The sequence below is a fragment of the Monomorium pharaonis genome, chromosome 9, assembly GCF_013373865.1.
Source record: "Monomorium pharaonis isolate MP-MQ-018 chromosome 9, ASM1337386v2, whole genome shotgun sequence".
Classification (NCBI taxonomy): Eukaryota; Metazoa; Arthropoda; class Insecta; order Hymenoptera; family Formicidae; genus Monomorium; species Monomorium pharaonis.
This window is the reverse complement of record NC_050475.1, coordinates 9,847,359-9,867,338: the sequence shown is the minus strand read 5'-3', so window position 1 is coordinate 9,867,338 and position 19,980 is coordinate 9,847,359. Positions and strand designations below refer to the sequence as shown.

The 19,980-nt window shown below is 30.0% G+C and overlaps 1 protein-coding gene across 3 annotated transcripts in view; it reads left to right on the top strand.

Annotated features, from left to right (window-relative positions):
• LOC105830877 (zinc finger protein 423 homolog) overlaps nucleotides 1-19,980 on the top strand; it is a 368,687-nt gene that overhangs the window by 201,175 nt on the left and 147,532 nt on the right. The window contains exon 1 of one of the 3 annotated variants that reach the window (XM_036292278.1): nucleotides 2,613-4,003. The exons of the other annotated variants lie outside the window; for them this stretch is intronic. Within the exon in view, the coding sequence (XP_036148171.1) occupies nucleotides 3,907-4,003 (97 nt within the window). The 5' untranslated portion in view covers nucleotides 2,613-3,906. Of the gene's footprint in view, nucleotides 1-2,612; nucleotides 4,004-19,980 lie in introns of those variants that run through there. 3 annotated transcript variants of the gene reach the window in all.

Genomic DNA, 19,980 nt, shown 5'->3' with positions numbered 1-19,980 from the left:
TGTGCTTTACGATTTATTTAACGCATTACCATGAAGCGAATGAGTTATTTTTCGATTACTTGAAACTTAATATAAAAATATAAATATATATGTAATTAATGTACGATTGATATACTTTTATTGTATAAAATTAAAATTATAATAATAGTAAATTACAATCTGTAATTTAATATTATTAATAAAATGTGTATAAGATATTTATTCGATAATTGTACCGTATAAAATAAATTGAAATGAATTTAAAAATGTACATGAGCAATAATTTATACTTATATATAACATTTTTCAGGAAAAAAAGCAAAAATTGAATTCAATTTGATTTATTTTTAATACATAAAACACTAAATTAAAAACTGTTTTTGGCCTAAACGAACATGTTCAACATGGTCGTTATCTTGTTTAAACATAGAAATTCGTATTTGTGGTTATTTTGTGCAGTATTATACAACTCACCTGAAATCGTGGATATAATATTAGAAAATTATAAATATCGTAATATAAAATTATTTTTGTACGTGAAATTGATGATGACAATAAAGGAATTCAAATTTAAAATATTTTATTTTTAAATGGAAAGTTCTTAAATCTAGAATAAAATAAATTTTATGCTCTTAGATTAATTTTTATGAATTTACCCCACTGAGTGTTCACAAAACTTGATCGATGCGAGCTATTTTCTCTCCACAAAGCCGAGACTTATTTTCTACGAAGCTAACCGAACGGTAACGGCACTCTTTCGTGGTCGAATACTCCGTTGAAAGTTTCCTGATCGCTTTTGTAGCATTAACTCGGATAACGAGTCGCCTCAGCGTACGAAATCACCGTGAATTCGACAAGCGAAGAATTTGATTGTTTGCGCGAATCGCAACACTAGGTGCGAAAAAGTGGAGCCGAAAAAAGCAATTGCACGCGATTTAGAAGCTTCAGTGGGCAAGACGGTCGTTACACTTTATGATATTGAAATAAACAGCAAATCTAATAAATAAGAAATAAGTTAAACTTCGTAATTAATTAATACAACCTCAATTATACACAATGAATCGAAAAAGAAACAATTAATTTTTTTTATTCCTTATTTCTTTAACTCCCAATTGTTACTGTAGGTAAATTTTTTCTTCAAGTACTAATTCAAAGTTTAAAATTTTGGTAGCTTAAAATAATATTCAAAAGTGTGTTTACAATTAAAAATAATTTAACAATGTAACACGATGACAATTTAACAATTAAGATACACATTCGACAAGAATGGATGAAGGATTTAACCCATTTCCGCCCAACCATCCATTTTTGAACACTTGCGTATCTTGACCAGACCTCACAAGAAAGAAATTCCATAAATACAATTCTAGTGGTAAAAAGGGTTGCTCTTTTTATTTCTGACATCAGTTTTAACGCACAACCCCAGGAAAAATTAATATAGCAGCTCTAATAAGGGTGAAAGTAAATCTGACTGTTTTCTTAATATTACAATCGTAATTAATTCTTATTGACAAAATTTTTTTTGAGTCTGAAAAACTACAAGATGATTGTGAATCATTTTTTATATTTTTACCCCTTTTTACTGCCACCCCTGAATTACCCCTAATCCTTTTGTGATTCCATTCCCAAACAAGAGATGAAATTCAAATTGAAATCTGAAACGAGCATGTTCGAAAATCTTGAGAATGAAAACGGCACAATTGTAATATTTTTCTGACTTCAACCCCCATCCCCTAAATGGGTACAGTATCGGAAAAATAACAAAATTGCGCCGTTTTCATTATAGAGGTTTCCAAAGATGCTTGTTTCGGAGTTCAGTTCGAGTTCCATCTTTATCCATTGTGTGGGAGTGGAATCACAAAAGGACTAAGGGTGAGAGTGAAGAAAAGTAAAACTCTAAAAAATGTTTGGCGACGTCATCTTGTAGTTTTTCAAATTCAAAAAAAAAAAAAAATTCTATTAGCAAGAATTACGATTGCAATATTGAGAAAATAGTCGAATTCGCTTTCACTCCTATTAGAGCTGCCGTATTAATTTGTGCGGGGGTTGTGCGTTAAAACTAATATCAGAAATGGAAAGAGCAACCTTTTTTACCATTAGAAATGTATTTGTGGGATTTTTTTCTTGTGAAGTCTAGTCAAAATACGCAAGTATCCAAAAATAAACGGTTAGGTGGAAACGGGTTAAACATTCACAATCGTTCTACAATTTATATGACGCTAAAGAAGATCGAACTAGAATCAAAACATATGCGCTACTTGAGTTTATTTGTATGTATTAATTAGTGTGAAATACACTATATAATTCATGCACAATCAGTGACGCTGGCTTAGAAAGTATTTAGCATTTTTCAAATTTTACATTAAAATAATATTTACAGTTCAGTTATTTTAACCTATGAAGTAGAGAAGATAATATTGAAAAATTCGTAGAAATATTAAAGAAATATTAAAGAAATAATTTATTTAATTTTGTCATTATGTAGGTGTTAACATAAAGTGTTAATAAAAGGAACAAATATATATATAATAAAAATAGAAATGTCAAGAAAAAATAGAGTAGCACTCTAAGATTATTAAAAAGAAACTAATACTAATATTAATTCTTTATCATTAGAATTATTAATAGTCATTCTCCTGAAGCTTTTTTCATGAAAAATATAAAATCGTCCAAGAAAAAGATGCGCAATCTCTCAAGGTTACGCTCACACAACTGCTAGTCCTCGTGGTTCACGCGACCATGCTCGCACGTCGAACGTCTTCGAGAGCCGCGCGTGTGCGAGGTGAAGGATTAGATGGAGGAGCCGGTTACGAGAAAGGTTAAATAGGTATCGGGTGGCGGTGGTTCTCGGAAGGTGGGTGTACTCGTTAGCGTATGAGCCCGCCTACCGTCCAATGCGGTGGCTGGTTTCCCAAAGGTCTCCCTGGCTTCTCTCGCGTGGCTTTTCGCGCGGTCCCCTCTCTGTTCTTCTTCCTGCCTGTGTCGTCATTTTCTGCCGGTGCACCACTTCGGTGGAGAACTTCGACCGTGTATGAGTGTACTTGCGTGCGTGCGTGCCTGCGTGCGAGTATATATGTGTGCATGTGTGTGAGTACGTGCGTCGCTTTGGATCGCGCACGATAATAGTCACGGGTGGGATCTCCTTGACGCGCGTTTGCCTCGCTCCGAGATACCGGCGTCGACTACTGACAGTACTGACACGGCCTGCAGTTCTCAAAGCATCACAATCGACAGTGGATCGATCGTCGGCTCGTGATCCAGACCAACTTGATGAGATCCAGCGGAGCAGATCGACGCGATTATCGAAGTACATTGACAAGTATCTGATCACTCAAAGAAAATCACGGAATGGAGAATCAAGCGAAATGATCGAGAGACACTCTCACACCTAACGTACGTATTTGGAGAATGAATTGGACAAATTGTGTGACGATTGAGATTTTGAGAAACCCCGTGTCTTGGAATTTGACGTGCTGTGTGTACAGTGAAAATTGAATTGTTTTAAAGAGTCATTAAGAAGGAATAGACAGTGCCTTAAATCGGGACCATTGGGATCTGTTAATTAATATATGAAGCCATTTAGTTTCATAACGACATTTTAATCGATACGCTTTAATGCCATTGGATTGATATTCCTATTATCACCTGTCAGTCTTAATGTACTGTCGAAATTATCGATCTGGTTAACGTGACCTCAGCTGATTCTTCAGATTACTGAGGTATCTGTCAACTTGTTGGCACTAACTTGTCTTACTCTGAATAGCAGCGCTCACAGTACGAATATTTACATTCTACGATTCTACATTGATACTTCAGTGACGATAATTAAAAAAAGTTTGATAATTCACATCAAATATATGACGGAGACTTTCTGTTAACAAATCGAAGAATAATCAAGGTGAATACAAGGAAACTAAAAAAAACAGGATGCTTTTCAAAGGCAACAGTTCACGGCTGGAATTGCTGATAGGAAAGATCCATGCGCACAAGGAACCATCACAAGACGAGCAACACAAACCTAAAGGTCTGGATGCAGCTTCTGTCTCTCTTTCTCTCTCTCTCTCTCTCGCGGCAAGACCATAGTGCTTAACGAATTGAATTATAGATTTACTAACAATAAGTTTAATCTCTCTTTTCTTTTTGCGTTTCTATTCCAATTTCTGACTATTTTATTGTTGTTGTTGTTTTCGTTGCTGTTATGTAAATCGAGTATTTGTACATTATGTTAATTGCTTCCGACTCTTTTTTTACTACATGCTTCGAAATAACACTTTTCACTGCGATTCCTTATTATGTATCTTCTTTTCATTCTTGTACTTTACATGTAAGTTCTTAGAGGCCCTAGGACTAAAATAAACGCCCATCTATTTATCTGTCTGTTTGTCCCTATTTAAATATTTATCTATCTATCTATCTATCTATCTATCTATCTATCTATTTATCTTTTGTTATCTTTCTTTTACTCATCGCCTCTTCGATGTCCACCTGATTTTCATCTATCTGAAGTTTCGCTGTCACTTTTCCGCGAAGTTTGACATTACGCGTTACGTCCTCTATCCCATTCCATATCTTTTCCTTCGTTAGAACTTCAGTAAACTCATGTGAAGAATTTTCTACTCAATCAATATGCAAAAATTTGGTTAATTTTAAATGTATAAAATATAAAACAATACTATTGAAGCTATATAGTAAGTTTTGATAATAAATTTGGAATTTAGTGTTACAATTCGAGAAACAATTTAAAGCAACTTGATATCTATATTTAGATTTTTGTACTTATTTATTCCACACAATAGAAAGAATTTGTTGTCCATGCATGCTTCATCTGTTGCATGTTACCTCAGCTTGATGTTATTATATAGCGGTTATCATGATAAAAAGGATGGACACGGATTACTTATAACGCAGTTATAATCGCGTCTTATTTCATTATTTTTAGCATCGATACTGTTCGCAGTGGTTACTCCTCCTTCTTTAGTTTTCTTGTTTTTGATCCTTCTCTTTGATCAGAAGTTGCTGACTAATTATGCTCCTGACAAAGCGGACACGTGGCGATGTGCATGTTATATGTGCAAAATCCGAGCCCTTGAAACGTGACGTGACACATCACTTATTCTACTCAAGTACTTAATTCAAATATAAATTATATAAATTTAAATATTATTAATTTCATCGGGCAGTATTATATTTTGCAACGTTCTCTTTCCACACGTAATTTTAACAATAAATTAATAAATTTGAGATCTATGCAGTTACAATGAAAAATTAATAATTAAGTGTACGTAACATTGAAATGTACACAGAGTGAATTTTCTTTTCGAATTTATCCTCAAAATTATAGTAATCATACACAGAGTAACATAGATCAAAGAGTTTTGGTACACTTTTAGTTTAAAAAAATTTTACTAAAATTTTTGTTTTGAAATTTTAACATGTTTTTATCACACATTAGAAGAAACTAGAAAAAAATTTGTTTAATGTATAATTATATTAAAAAACATATTAATATATTCGCCGAAGCGTCAAACGCTATTTTTGGTTAAGTCCCAAATTGCAACCACGATACAGTCAATTTTAATTTGAAACACAAAAACCAAAAAAATTCTTAAATAGTAAACCAACAGTTAGTCGGTGAATGTGATAAAAAAAATTTAAATCCAAAATTAATGTTTTGGTAAAACAAAATCCCGAAAATAGCGATTTTTCACATCCTTTTTAGACTTTTTATTGCAAAATTAATTGTTTAAACATATTTTGTTGCAAATCAGTGATATTCACCGACTAGATACAGATTTTATCTAAAATCAAATTTTATTGCAATCGGTTTAATAATTTTTGAAATATCGTGGTTGCAAATTTCAAAAAAATTATTTCGAGAAAAACGCGTTTGAAAATTTTGTAAATAAAACTTACTGACTTTTCAAAAATTACGTCTATTTATCGCTAATAAGCGATTCCTGTCGAATACATTAAGTCATCTGTATCCTCGAAAAACTTTCTCGAAGAACTTTTACTCTTTCTCTTTCTCTCTTTCTCTTTCTCTTTCTTGATCTATTGTGCGGCGAGCATGCGAATAACTGAGCTGGACACGCGCATGCGTTTGGGCCTGTATCTTTAAAACTGTTAGGAATTCCGGTCTGAAAATTTTCAGAAACGTTCTTCACATGTTCAGCAATCAACATAAAAATTATCAAAAAATCGACCAAAATTTGATTTTTACATGTATATCTTCCCTTAAGTCCCGTAGTCGAAAAATTTTTTGGAATTCCAAATAGTTCTGATTACATTTCTGGGCAGTTCTTGACGAGTTCTCGTGAAAAGTCTCATAAATCAAAACTAACAATTTGCAAGACGTATTCAAATAGTGATCGAACATTTTTCAAGTTTGATGATCGAAACTTTTTTGGAGCTTCGAATAGTTCTGATTGCATTTCTGGGTAGTTGTTGATGAGTTTTTGCGAAAAGTCTTACAGTCAACACAAAGTCAAAACGATCGAAACAACGGCTTGCAAAGTACTGTCACATATTAGAACGGTGATCGCAAAATTTTTTAAGTCCCGTAATCGAAAAATTTTTTGGAGTTTCAAATAGTTCTGATCACATTTTTGGATAGTTCTCGACGTGTTCTAGTAAAAATATTACAAGCCAAAGCGATTGAATGACATGATAAGCAGATGCATGTTATTTTTAACTGATTTTGAAATTTCGTTTATAGTCCATAATTCTTTAATTTTTTATCTAAATTTTTTTTATTTTTCGAAATAAGCAATATAACAATAGAAACACTCGAGAAAAAATACTTCTTATATGCTATTATATGCTCATATAAAAAATAATCTTACATGCTCATACATGAATTTTGTCCGTATAAACCCATATATGGTCATATATAATTATCTATCGAAGGTCATATTCGAGCATATACAGGATGTCCCAAAACATGTGGGTCAACACTCGTAAAAAGGTAGAAAAAATCGAGATGAACATAAAAGTCCAATATTGTCTTGGGTTAGATCTTAGCTTAAGTCTTGGGTTAAGTCTTGAATTAGGTCTTGGGTTAGGTCCACCGATAATCAAGGTATTAATTTTTTAAATTATGTGAATGAGAGCCGCGAGGGAAGAGCTCGATTCGCTAGTCATAACACGGAAGAAAAAATCTATTATGAATGTATGATAAACCTTCATTAATATACTGTTTACAATTACGATAGAAATTAATTAAATTATTTGCAGATGCCATACGTTAATATCTCGATTATTGGTGGACCTAGCCCAAGACAATATTGTACTTTTATGTTCATCTCAAACCCTTCTACCTTTTTACGAGCGTTGACCAATATGTTCAGGAACACCTTGTATATACATTTGTTTGTAAACAAGAAAATTAAACATAATTATTGACAAACAGATTTATTTGTAATTATTAAGATATAAAAAATTTTTAAACATTAAATGTTGCGTAATGAAAATATATTACATAATAAATTATTTATTTTTGTAACGTATTTTAATTTTATGATTTAAAAACCTTAAAGTTTAAAAAATTGTAATATATATATATATAAGCATATTTATGTATATGGTCATGTGTAATCATATATGAACATATATGCTTGGATCTACTTATAGTATGGATGACTTATTGATAAATCTAAGTATATATATTTCAAATATGATTATATTTGATCATAAAATATGTTTTCACATGATCACCTATGATAATATACAAGAACATAAGACCATGTGTGGCTATATAAGACTACACTTAAACAGGATTTACAAGAATGATATAATCACAAATTTTCATATATGGCCATTTATAATTGCACTTTTATTTTTTATATGCCCAGCAAACACCAAGTTACATGTAACGTTCTTGTTAGTTGCAATTTCCCACTCAATAATATAATTGTAATATAACACACGTGTTATATTACAATTACATTGTTAAATAGAAAATTGCAATTAACAAGAACGTTATATGTAACTTGGTGTTTGGTGAGTGACGATATATAAACATATATTTGTTAATATGAATAAATAAGAGATATTTTTTCCCGGGCATTTCAGAACTATTGTATCTTAAAATCGAATTTTTAACCATTTTTAATTCTTTTTAATTAATCAAACATTTTTTATGCTTCAGAAACTCTAGATAATCGCAAAATGAAGCTATTGAACCATTTAGAACTATTTGATCTGAAATTTCGATAAGAACTTAGCACCCCATTTTTAAAATTTTAAATTTTAATTTCAGATTGTTAATCAACAGAACTCTTTTTTTAAACTACAAAGAACTTTTTATCCCTTCAAAATGAAACGTAAAGTTCATATCAGAACTATCGAATTTTAATGTATAAGGACTAACTTAACACACACGCGCCGCGCACTAACTGGCGGACAAGCACACGATGACGCGGTAAAATGACTTTTTGATTTAAGAATAAAATATTTACTCCAAGAAAGTATTCTCTCTAAAATAAAAAGTGAAAATGTGCACTTCTTGATAAAGAGTGAAGGAATTCATTCTATAAAGTGAGAAGTAAACCCCAATTCAAGTGACTCCGCGTGTCACTCCATACTTCGAGTGAGATTTTCACTCTAAATTTAGAGTTAAAAAATTTAGAGAGTAATTATATTTTATATATAAGTTTGTGTATTAATATTTATAGCATTAGGCAGAAGAAAATTAGAATTTTATAACATTTGTATTTGTAACAAATGATAAATTTTTATAAGTCTATAACCATATAATTTACATGTTTTGAATAATATATCATATTTTTTGTCCATAAACATTTTTAATTTTATTCGATGGACTTGTCTTTCTATATTCTTTAACTTTTAATCTTACTTAAATATAACTGGTTTAAGCTTTAACACTTTGTATTAGCTTTTATTATGGTTTGATAATGTAAAGGTACAGAAATTTAGCAGGTTCTTATTAACATTGTTAATTTATAAAATTGACAATGTTAATAAGAACAAAAGTATATTTTCAAAAAGTATGTAAATGTTGACTAAACTTAAAAAATTTATCATTTATCACAATAACGTAAAAGTCTTCTGCAGACAAATGCTACAGACGCTTTATCAATATGCATAATTTTACGCATATACATACATAATATAATTATACACACACTATATATAATTATATACAATAACATATAAAATCAGCTTGATCTTATTTTATTAACAAATATACATTTATGAAATTGTTTCATATAAATAATTATTTATAATGAGATATTATATACAATTATGCATGTAAGCAGCATCCGACAATATCACAACAAACTTATGTTTAAATGACAAAATTATGTTTAAATCATGTAAAATTATATATAATATATGTATATGATTTAAATAAATTATATACATATAATTAATTATATATATTTATCTATACTTAATATAATTAAATAAAATATAATATTATATATATAATTATGCACGAACAACATCAGACAATATTATATAAAATTATGACTAAAGTCATGTAAATTTATACTATATAATTAGGTGCAATAAAATATTATATATATATATGTATAATTATGCATATACAACTCAGACAATATTATACAAAGTTATGATTAAAGTCATGTAAAATTATACATAATTATTTTATAATCTTATATATTTCTATTTAATTATATATAATTACATATTATTATTTATGAATAATTTTTTGTCATAATCAGATTTTATTATTTACAAACTTTTCAAGCAGTACATTGGAAAACTTCGCTGTAAGCGACGTAAATCCCTTTGTACACATAATTGTACACGTGTGCCACGTGGTTGCTGCTTGCACATGAAGAGAGTTTTACAGTTATCAGTCTAATATGAAACAGTAAGATTTATAAGAAAAAGTAATCGGTTTTCTAAAATAACTGGCTATCTTCGGCACTTGCCTTATATTAGGCATTTTTACTCTATTTTCAAATATAAAAAATTAGAATTTTTATATTATTATTATAAAAGCGTATATGTATAATGTCTTTTAGATTACTACTATATTATCAAATTTTAAAATACAATATTTTTTGTTGAAATTTAATATGAAATATATTTTTTTAAGAAGGTTAGATTTTATGTATATATAAGCAAGATTATGTGTCATTATTGTTTTATATATTTGTAAGCAAAGATATATAGAAATATAATTTTTTATTTATATATAAAATCTTATATGATTGTAAATATATAGAATTAATAAATAGAATATAATAATTTTAATTTGATTCTGTTTTTTTCTGTATACGAGAAAGCTTTCTGTTTTTCCAAATTAATCAAAAAGATATTCATAGATGAAATACTAATCGCAGAAAATTAGATGAAAAAAATGAAAGAAATACTTTCTATATTTGATTGTCCACTCATTGCTGCGAATCTATACTACGCTACTGGCGCAAAAATTCGCGCGAGACACGCGCGCGATCTGACATAAATCACAATTAACAAAAACGTTAAATTGGTCCTCTATTAATAAGCGTCATCAAAGCGCTCCTATAAATAGTCCCGGGGGCACAGAAGGAGACAACGGCGTACCGTCATCGTGACGCAGTACAGGTCGCCAACAAGCGTACATCAGCAGTTCACGCCGCTGAATGCGCCTATTTTAGTCTTGATGACACATCGTCGCCGATCGGATGGGTGCAATCGCCGATTAAATAAGAAGGCTTTCGAAAACCAAGAGATCTCTTTCTTGAACTACCCTCTGATATCTCTCATTCTCACGTGACATGGATGGTAGATAGATAATATGTAGATGTACATAAGTTATAGCTGGATTGTTTTCACTCTGTATGTATAGAAATTCTTAAAAATCTCTCAATATGTTAAGTATGATGATAAAGCACACGACAGAAAATTAACGTTCTACTTATAGGTTAATTTGTCAAAGTGCTTTTCTAGTAAAGAAACGTGACCATCACGCTTCTTTACACCCAGATAACCTTTCTCCAATGTAATTTTCTTAGTATCCATTCAAAGAGTCGTCGGAATGCATAAGTTAGTCGCGGTGCTAATTAGGTGTATGTCTTGATAAGTGCTCACAGTGTGTGAAGAAATAATTTAAGTTTCTTGTATCTTGAAATATCGTGAATATCTTTTTACACGACAGTTACTTGTAGGACAACATATACTTGAAAAATTTTTGTTTTAATTTCAATAAAGTAGTGAAGTTTTTCGCCATCTATATGATTTAATTTTTCCTTGATATACGCTTAAAAGCGTAAATTATAAGAGAAAAATTTCTTTGTGTAAAGAAAACAGTATCACACATTAATATCAAAGTATATTTTATTAACAATTATTGTTTTATATAATATAAGCATGAATTATATTCAAGTTTATATATGAAATGCAAATAGATTTCTCTCTTGCAAAAAGATATGAATTAAATAATTTACGATTTATCAAACAGATTCTAACTATACTTTTTCAAACTTTAAATTTTTCTAAGAATCTGAATATAAGATGTTAAAGAAAAAAAAATTTTATAAAAATAAACGAGGAAAGTCAAAGCATGTCTTTGTGTCTGCTTAAAATTCTCAAGAAACATTTCTCTTATTATATGATTATTAGAAATGTCAGAAATAACTATTAGATAGAAAGAACCTCGGCCAGAAAGCAAAAATTAATTATTAGTTTAGAATAATCTAGATATACCATTGTGTAAAGTATATTATATTTACTTACCAAATATATTTAAAATAAAGCTCTTTAATAAAAAAAGAATTTTTTTAACCAATCGTATTCACTCTTTACCCTTGATAAAAGTTGATAGTGTTATAATCTGAAATGATATTAATATGATGGCAAGGCAGTATAATGAGTGAAAATATTTCACTAAGTAGCTTAGTAATTGTGAAAAAGGTCCATGTCTTATACATTATAGTGGTATATCTAAATTAATATTTAATTTTGACTTTGTAGAGAAAGTTTTTTCATACCTGAAGTGGCTATTTTTGACATTTCTAATATTATATAATATAAAAAAAGATTTTTTGAAATTTCTGAGGGAGCATAAAAACAGACTTGCTGATCCTCCTCCTTTACAATATATGAGACTATTTTTCAGGGCAACACAACTGGCAAATTTTATTGAAACAATAACAGTTACGACGTTTTGGCCCTTGCTTTGGGCCCTTTGCAAGTAATGTACAATCACATACGAATTTGTGACTCGTGTTAGCGAATCATGATTATAAGTGTTGTTATATTAAACATTCGTGTCTTGTAATAATAACAAAGATAATGATATCAAAGAGTTAATCTATAAAGAAATAATACAAAGGATATTGAAATTGACGATGTAGATACTGGTGAGCAGTCAGTCGGATGTAAAGACCTACTAATCGAGATATTAACGTATGGAATCTGCAAATAATCTGATTAATTTCTATCGTAATTGTGAACAGTAAATTAATGAAAGCTTATCATACATTTACGATAGAATTTTTCTTTGTATTAGGGCTCAAGCGGATCAAGCTCTTCCCTCGGCGCGCTCTCATTCGCATAATTTGAAAAATTAATACCTCGATTATTGGTGGACCTAACCAAAGATCTAACCTAACCTAACCCAAAGATCTAATCAAAGACAATATTGGACTTTTATGTTCATCTCGATTCTCCTTCTACCTTTTTATGAGCGTTGATCCACATGTTTTAGGACACCCTGTATATAAGGATTTATCCATACATACACCGAGAAAAAAAACATTCTTGATTCAAGTATATCGTCACAATTGCCACAAGAAATATGCTATTAATTTATCCGTAATATCTATGAATTTCTATTTTAATTTGTAAAAGGAAAGCATTATATTTGCACATTTCGAGCCGAAATTCTGAGGCACCGCCTGCTATACCTCCACTATCGTTCTAGGCTCAACGGCCGAGCCGCCGATCACGCACATGACCTTGTGTCTCAGGGGCGTTCTATGACAAATATGCCTGAATCCATCCGCATGATTAAAAATGTCTTTGCGCTGTGAACAAATTTTATTTTTACTGATAATTAAAGTTATCGATATTATGTTTACATTTATAAATATCTTTGTATGTATACATGTATATATGTATTTAGCAATAATATAATGTAAAAATTGGATTTTTATCAATAATTCTCCACATTACTATTGCTGATGCGGTTTTTTTATATTAATAACTTTAATTATCTGTAAAGATAATTAAATTCTAATGTATTGATTAATCTAATTAATAATATAATAGAATTAATAAAATAAATGTTAACTGCATTGATGTTGATATGAAGACTAAAACCAGGAGACCGATTTCCGTGGTTTTGAGTGAGGCGAAAATCTGTTAGAAATATAGTACCAAATGGTGGCTAAATAGTACCTAACAATGCTGATACACCGGGATTACACCGGAATATTGGTATAAGAAAACTGAGATAAGTACTCTAAAATGTAAAATTGCTAAGATTTTTATTATAAATTTGCATTTATTGTCAAATATTTAAGTTCTTACAATTATTCGTCGTTATACTTCATATTTTTCCGGTCAATCATTGTCGCCAGCGCCACCATTTGGTACTACATTTCTAACAAATTTTCGCCTCACTTTTGGAGGCGAAATCAGGCTTAGTTCGGTCTCCTGGTTCTAATTTTCATAGATGTTGATTATTTTTTTCTGTGTATCTTACATTTAACTATAAATATGAATAATAAGAATATACTAAAATTGTGTAAAAGTAATGTTCTACATTTTTTAAATTGAAAATTATTTATTTAACATAAATAAAATTCACTCTCAGCAAAGGTATATATTTTGTATACATACGTTATTTTTCTACAAATTCTTTGTTCAATTCTGTGACCTTGCGCCATCACGGAATGAGGGCACATGTATGTGCCAACCCTGTAGCAGGTTCTGTCTTTCATAGCCAGTGACGTAACCAGGAGAGGTCTATGAAGGCTCGGGCACAGTATAAGTATACACAGTAGCGACAGTGAGCGATTTTGATGTAACAAATTTCTAGTGCGCATGCCTCAGCTTGTACTACCGAGAATATGGCTGCGCCCTGTGGCTGCATTTAACCTATGATATAGTATAGAGAAACGTGTGTGCCAGAATGGAAACAAATCTTATAGAGAAACTAAACGAGGTTGTGTGTGGAACTGGCTCAAAAAAGAACTCAGCACCCTAAAAGTAATCTACAATTTCATCATAAAAACCAATAGAATGATCTAACCAAAGTCTTCAGATCATACTAAGCTACAATTAATACAGAAGTGAAAGTGATACAGTCAACAGTGTCAGATATCCCTGAATGGACACATTAAACTCACAAAAAAAAATACAGAAATGTGTTACGCAGAAATTATTTTCGTTATATTAGTATTATAAAAAAAAAAGTATAAGTAATAAGTTATAATTATTGTTATTGTGTAAAAGTAATATAAAATTTTAAAGAAATAAATAAATTTGATCAATTTATTAATTATTACCATTATATAATTATATAATTATTCTCATAATCAAATCAAAAATAGCGCGCCTGTACTACTCTCAAAATGGCGAAAGGTCATGTGACTAGGCAACACCGACATCAAAGGTGCCTAACATAGAGCTTATACTAATGGAGGGGTCTTGGCATAGACATAGTATATCTAGACCGAGGATTGTCCCAAATTTCAGGAGTGGGGGTAAGGCTTACGTACGATATAACAGGTATTTCCTTCTCTCTTACACACGCCTGCGTGTGAAAGAGAAGAAAATACATGTTACATCGTCCGTCCCTTTTCAACGTCTACGTTTGTCCTTTTCTACGTATGCCTATACCCCCACTCCTAAACCGAGCAGGCCTGGGTCTTGGTGTGTTATGACGCGCGCGGGAAGAATCGACAGAGAGGTGGATATATTCTGTCTCTTTTCCTGTGGAAACAGGTCCGGAACTATGCAATCTGAAGTCCGATTCTCGAATTTGTACAAAAAAAATTGCTTACAAAGATAACATTCATCAAGTGGTACATAATTTAAGATCTAAAAGATATATGCTAATCAATGAATGCACAGTATTACTTTCGTATGTAAAAATTTTTTGTAAAAAAGTTTCTTCGATTTATTCATTAATACATTTTTGTATAATTAAAGAGAAATCTGTTATAATAATAAAACACAAAAAGATAAAAATAAGACGTGTAGATATGCAAAATAAGAAATCGTTAAAACATTATTGTAATACAAAACATTACGTGATAGGCCTATTCTATTAAAGGTAAAACATGTACTTAAACCTATATTCGCAGCTGTAATTTTATTTATTTTTTTTGCCAATTTTATGAATCTTACTTTTTAAATATAAATTTGCATTTAAAATTTACAAATAATTAAAGAAACACAAGTATACATGTAAATAATAAAAGTGATAAAATAAGATAAATTCTACATAATATTTATATTAAAAATATTTGAAATTGTTTGTAATTTTTAGAAATATTAAAGTAAATATTTAAGAAATATAAATTAAAATTAAAGAAAGATTCTAAAACTTTAGAAAGGTTAAATTAAATAACACTTTTTAATGTTTAAATAATTTATGTAATGTTTATTCATTATTAAACAATATAAGTTTTGTCATTTTTTTCCTTATTCGTTTTTTAGAGATTTTGTCCTCTGAAGATTGATGAACAAAATTTTGCACAACAAATTGTGATACGTTATAAATATGTATGTATAAAATTTTGCCCAAAAAATCACTATTTTTATAAAAAAATGCTGGTTCTCTAAAGCTTAATATGCATACATACAAATGAAACAATATGTCACTCTTCTTTTCTTCTAGAAAACGGAGTGGTGGAAATGTCCAACACGAAAAGAGACAGAATATATGAGAATATATTCATATCTCTGTTGATTCTCCCCGCGCGGACTCTCTTACCCACATAGAAATTGGCATCCAGTGGATGTCCAATGGACGTCCATTAAACCTCCATAGATCCATGGGACGTCTATGTCCATGATGGAAGTCAGATGGACGTCCATTAGAGGTCTAGTAAACTTCCTTAGCTCCATTGGATGTTTACCTCCATGGCGGAAGTTAGATAGACGTCCATTAGGGATCCAGTAAACTTCCATGGCTCCATTGAAGGTTTACCTCCATGGGGGAAGTTAGATAAACGTCCATTAAAGATCCAGTAAACGTCCATGGCTCCAGTGAAGGTTTACTTCCATGGTGGAAGTTAGATAGACATCCATTAGGGATCTATTAAACATCCATAGCTCCATTAGATGTTTTCTTCCATGATGGAAGTTAGATGGACGTCTATGAGGGATCCACTAAACTTCCATAGCTCTATGGAACATTATTTCCATGATGGAAGTTAGACAGACGTCTATTAAGGATCCATTAAACTTCCATAGCTGTATGGAACATTTATTTTCATGGTAGAAGTTACCCAGACAACACGCTTGTCAGAATGAAAACTTTAAGAGAACTTTTAAAAAAAAACATTTAGATATCGTGGAAATAATGTCCAAATGGTAACATTTATCAGAGACGTCTACTAAGAGAGGTCTTTGAGATATCACAGCTAAATGATATCAGCTTAATGTCTCATAAAAGATATCACAATGCTGTCCGATTTTTGAGCCGTCCATGCGCGTTGTAGTTGACTCAGAAATCATACAACACTATGACATCCTGAATGAGAGATATTTAAAAAAATTATCATAAAGATAATGTTTCCAAAAATAACAGTTTGTCTACAATTACTGCGCACAAAAAAATGCACAAAATCTAAATTTATCATGTGTACTGAACAAAAACAGAATAATAAATGTATTATTCAATTTTTCTTAGAATTGATCTATATAGTTAAAACCATCTAATTAACCATTTGAACGCTTCAAAGTATTAATGCTAAATAGATCGCAATTTCCATCAAATTATTAAGGTTATAGAAAAAGATAAATTTAACAATGAAATTAATAAGTAAATAAATTAATGCTATTTATTTTTAATATGTTTTGCAAAATTTAATTGCTTTTATAAAAAATAATATAATGGTCAGTTTATAACATATAGGTATATGTAGACAATAACAAGTACTCATATCGATGAGTCAAATTGGCATAGCAGATAGGGTACAAGATTTATAATCCTAAGGTCCCTGGTTCAAAACCTACCAGAGGCAAGTAAGAATAAATTAAAATAATATAATTTAAATTTAATTAATTAATAAAAATTTGTCCTAAATTTAGTATGTACTGTTGATAAAAATAATTAAAAAAAAATGAAATTTTTATTTTAAATTTCTATTTTGTCAATCATCTATCGAGGCTCCATGAAGCCTCTATTAATGATCCACGAAACATCCGTCAGTCATCCATCAAGGCTCCGTGAAGCCTCTATTAATGATCCACACAACGTCTAATAGACCTCTTTAACGACCTCTAATGGAGGTCTAATGGACGTCCACAATGCGGAACTGTGGATTTCTAATGGCTCCATATTGGACGTCTAATGGACGTCCACTGGAAGTTTAAACTTCCATGGCAGACGTCCATTAGACGTCTACTGGAGATTTTATTTCTATGTGGGTACTGTCGACATATAGCAATGGCCCATCCATTAGTATAAGCTCTATGGTGCCGACAGTCACTGTCGTTACTGTGTATACTTATACTAAGCTCGGGTCTTTCCTTCCCGCATCCACCAGACTTCAAGTTATTAACAAAAAGTCTCAATGAGAAAATGAATACTTGCTGATGAAATCTAAATTTAAATTTCTGCCAAAGTTGTTTTTCGCAATAAAACTTCGTAATAATTTCTTTGTTTAAATTCTTGATTTTTTCAGAGTTATTAAAAAATATTTAGGTTTTAGTATTCGATTGTTTAATTTGTTCTACTTCAGATAAGTTAGAGACTTAATTCTTAACTAACACACATTAAAAAATCACATAATTGATACAAGGGGTTCTTTGGACCGCAGCATGATAAAGTTTTTAATAGTTTCATAAGTTATTAATATTTTTGTTCAAAAATTTTTTTACATATACCTGAAACCTTCTTCCAGAAGATTTTATAATTTCGTCAAAATTTAATTTTAATATATTGAAAAAACAAGTTTGAATTCCGTTATGATCACGGAGATTTGCATTTGTTGCGATAGGTCTGGGATCCAAATAACCCCATGTGTCAGTTAAGAGTTAATATTAGATTTGCACCTGTTAAAAAAAATCTAACTTTTAATATAAAATAAACGTCTCGTTTTTGTATGAAAATTATTTTTTAGCTCCCTCCAAAACCTACCTGGTCCGACTACGAGTGTCCATAATTATTTTTATTTCTATTCTCATATCTTTACTTTTAATAAGCTTTGCAAATGAAGATTTAACTCAAATCTTTATCTTCAAAGCTTATTCTGCGGGAACAAGATTTGATCCTTTAAGAGCCAAATGGATACTTTTTCTACGCAATTTTCACCGCCATAATTTCTTATGTTGAAGCGGAAAAAAAATTGTATAAAGGTCATTCTTTATGTTTTCGGGGTTGCTCGTTCAGATGTAGTTGTCAGAATTAAAAAAATTTTATTTTTTCAAAAGTTACAGCTCGATTTTCAACAAAAAATCGAAATTTTCACAAATTGTCTTTCATAAATCTGTAATTTATGAAATTAAACTATCATTTATGGTTTTTGAAAATCACCGAAACGTGAATATTTTGTGTCTTATATGTCTAAGCTTTCGAAAGGCATGCAGCATTTTTTTTAATCAAAGTGATGGAAATAATGTGGAGGCAAATAAGTGGACATTTACCGAATTTCTTTATTTCTACTTAATTTTAATGCAGTTATAAATAAAAGATATAGAACTTCGCAAATTTCTTGAATCAAAATAATTTTTTGGGGGAAAAAATGGCTGATGCAAAATGGCCTCTCAAAAGTCATATTATTGTGGTAAAAAATCAATATTTGCTTCGAAAACCTGACCAATACCCAAGGTAAAGCTTGTAACGTCATTACTATTATCGTTACTTATTTTCGGTAACGATTTAGTAACGCCATTACTTATTTTTATTTGTAACGAAAAAGTAACAACGTTACATTTTCTTTTGTAACGGTAACGAAATTAATCGTTATTTTATCATTACTATTTAGACTGCGTTCCAATATTCACTACTAGTGTTGAAAATCTATAGTTTACGTTATAGCCATTACACGTGCATTTACATAATTGTAAGATTTCAACCAATCGCATTTTTTTGTTTAGCCCGTTCAGCCGAATTAATTAATCGTGTTGTTCAATTTCTTATGCCCGCGGTCATGAAAATGTACGAGCAATGGCTCTTATATATTTTATATATTTTTTCAATATTGGCAGTGAACATTGGATCATAGCGTTAACATTTAGTGACACAATGAAAATGCTTTATTTTGATTGATATATTTATAGTATGTCATTAGAAATAGTGGAAACTGTGAACTATCATCTATAAAGTAGGCGATAATTTATGCTATTAGGCACAAAAAACTGCAAAGAATTAATTATAAAATATTAATAAAAATATAATATTTCTATTAATATTTTATAATTTATTAATTTTTTTGCAGGGTTTTGGTGAGTTGATATATTTTTTTACTAAATTAAAATTAAATTAAAATTAATGGATTATAAACTTAATTTAGTTAAGTTAAAAGTTACATAAATAAAAAACTAACTCAGTTAAATTTACGTTAAAATTAATTTAACTCAAGTTAAAGTAAAAGTTAATTTTGAGAAGTTTTATTTATATTTAATTAAAAAACCATATAATTTATTGATATTAAATTACCAATATAATTACAATATTGATCATCAAATAAACTTAATATTTTATTTGTAAATTAATTTATAATATTATTTAAATAAAAAGTCATTAACTTTTTAACTTTATTAACTTTTAACTTTTTAACTAATCAGTACTCTCTAAAAATATTTAGAGATAAAATATCTGCCTACTTTATTTTCAATTTACATCCT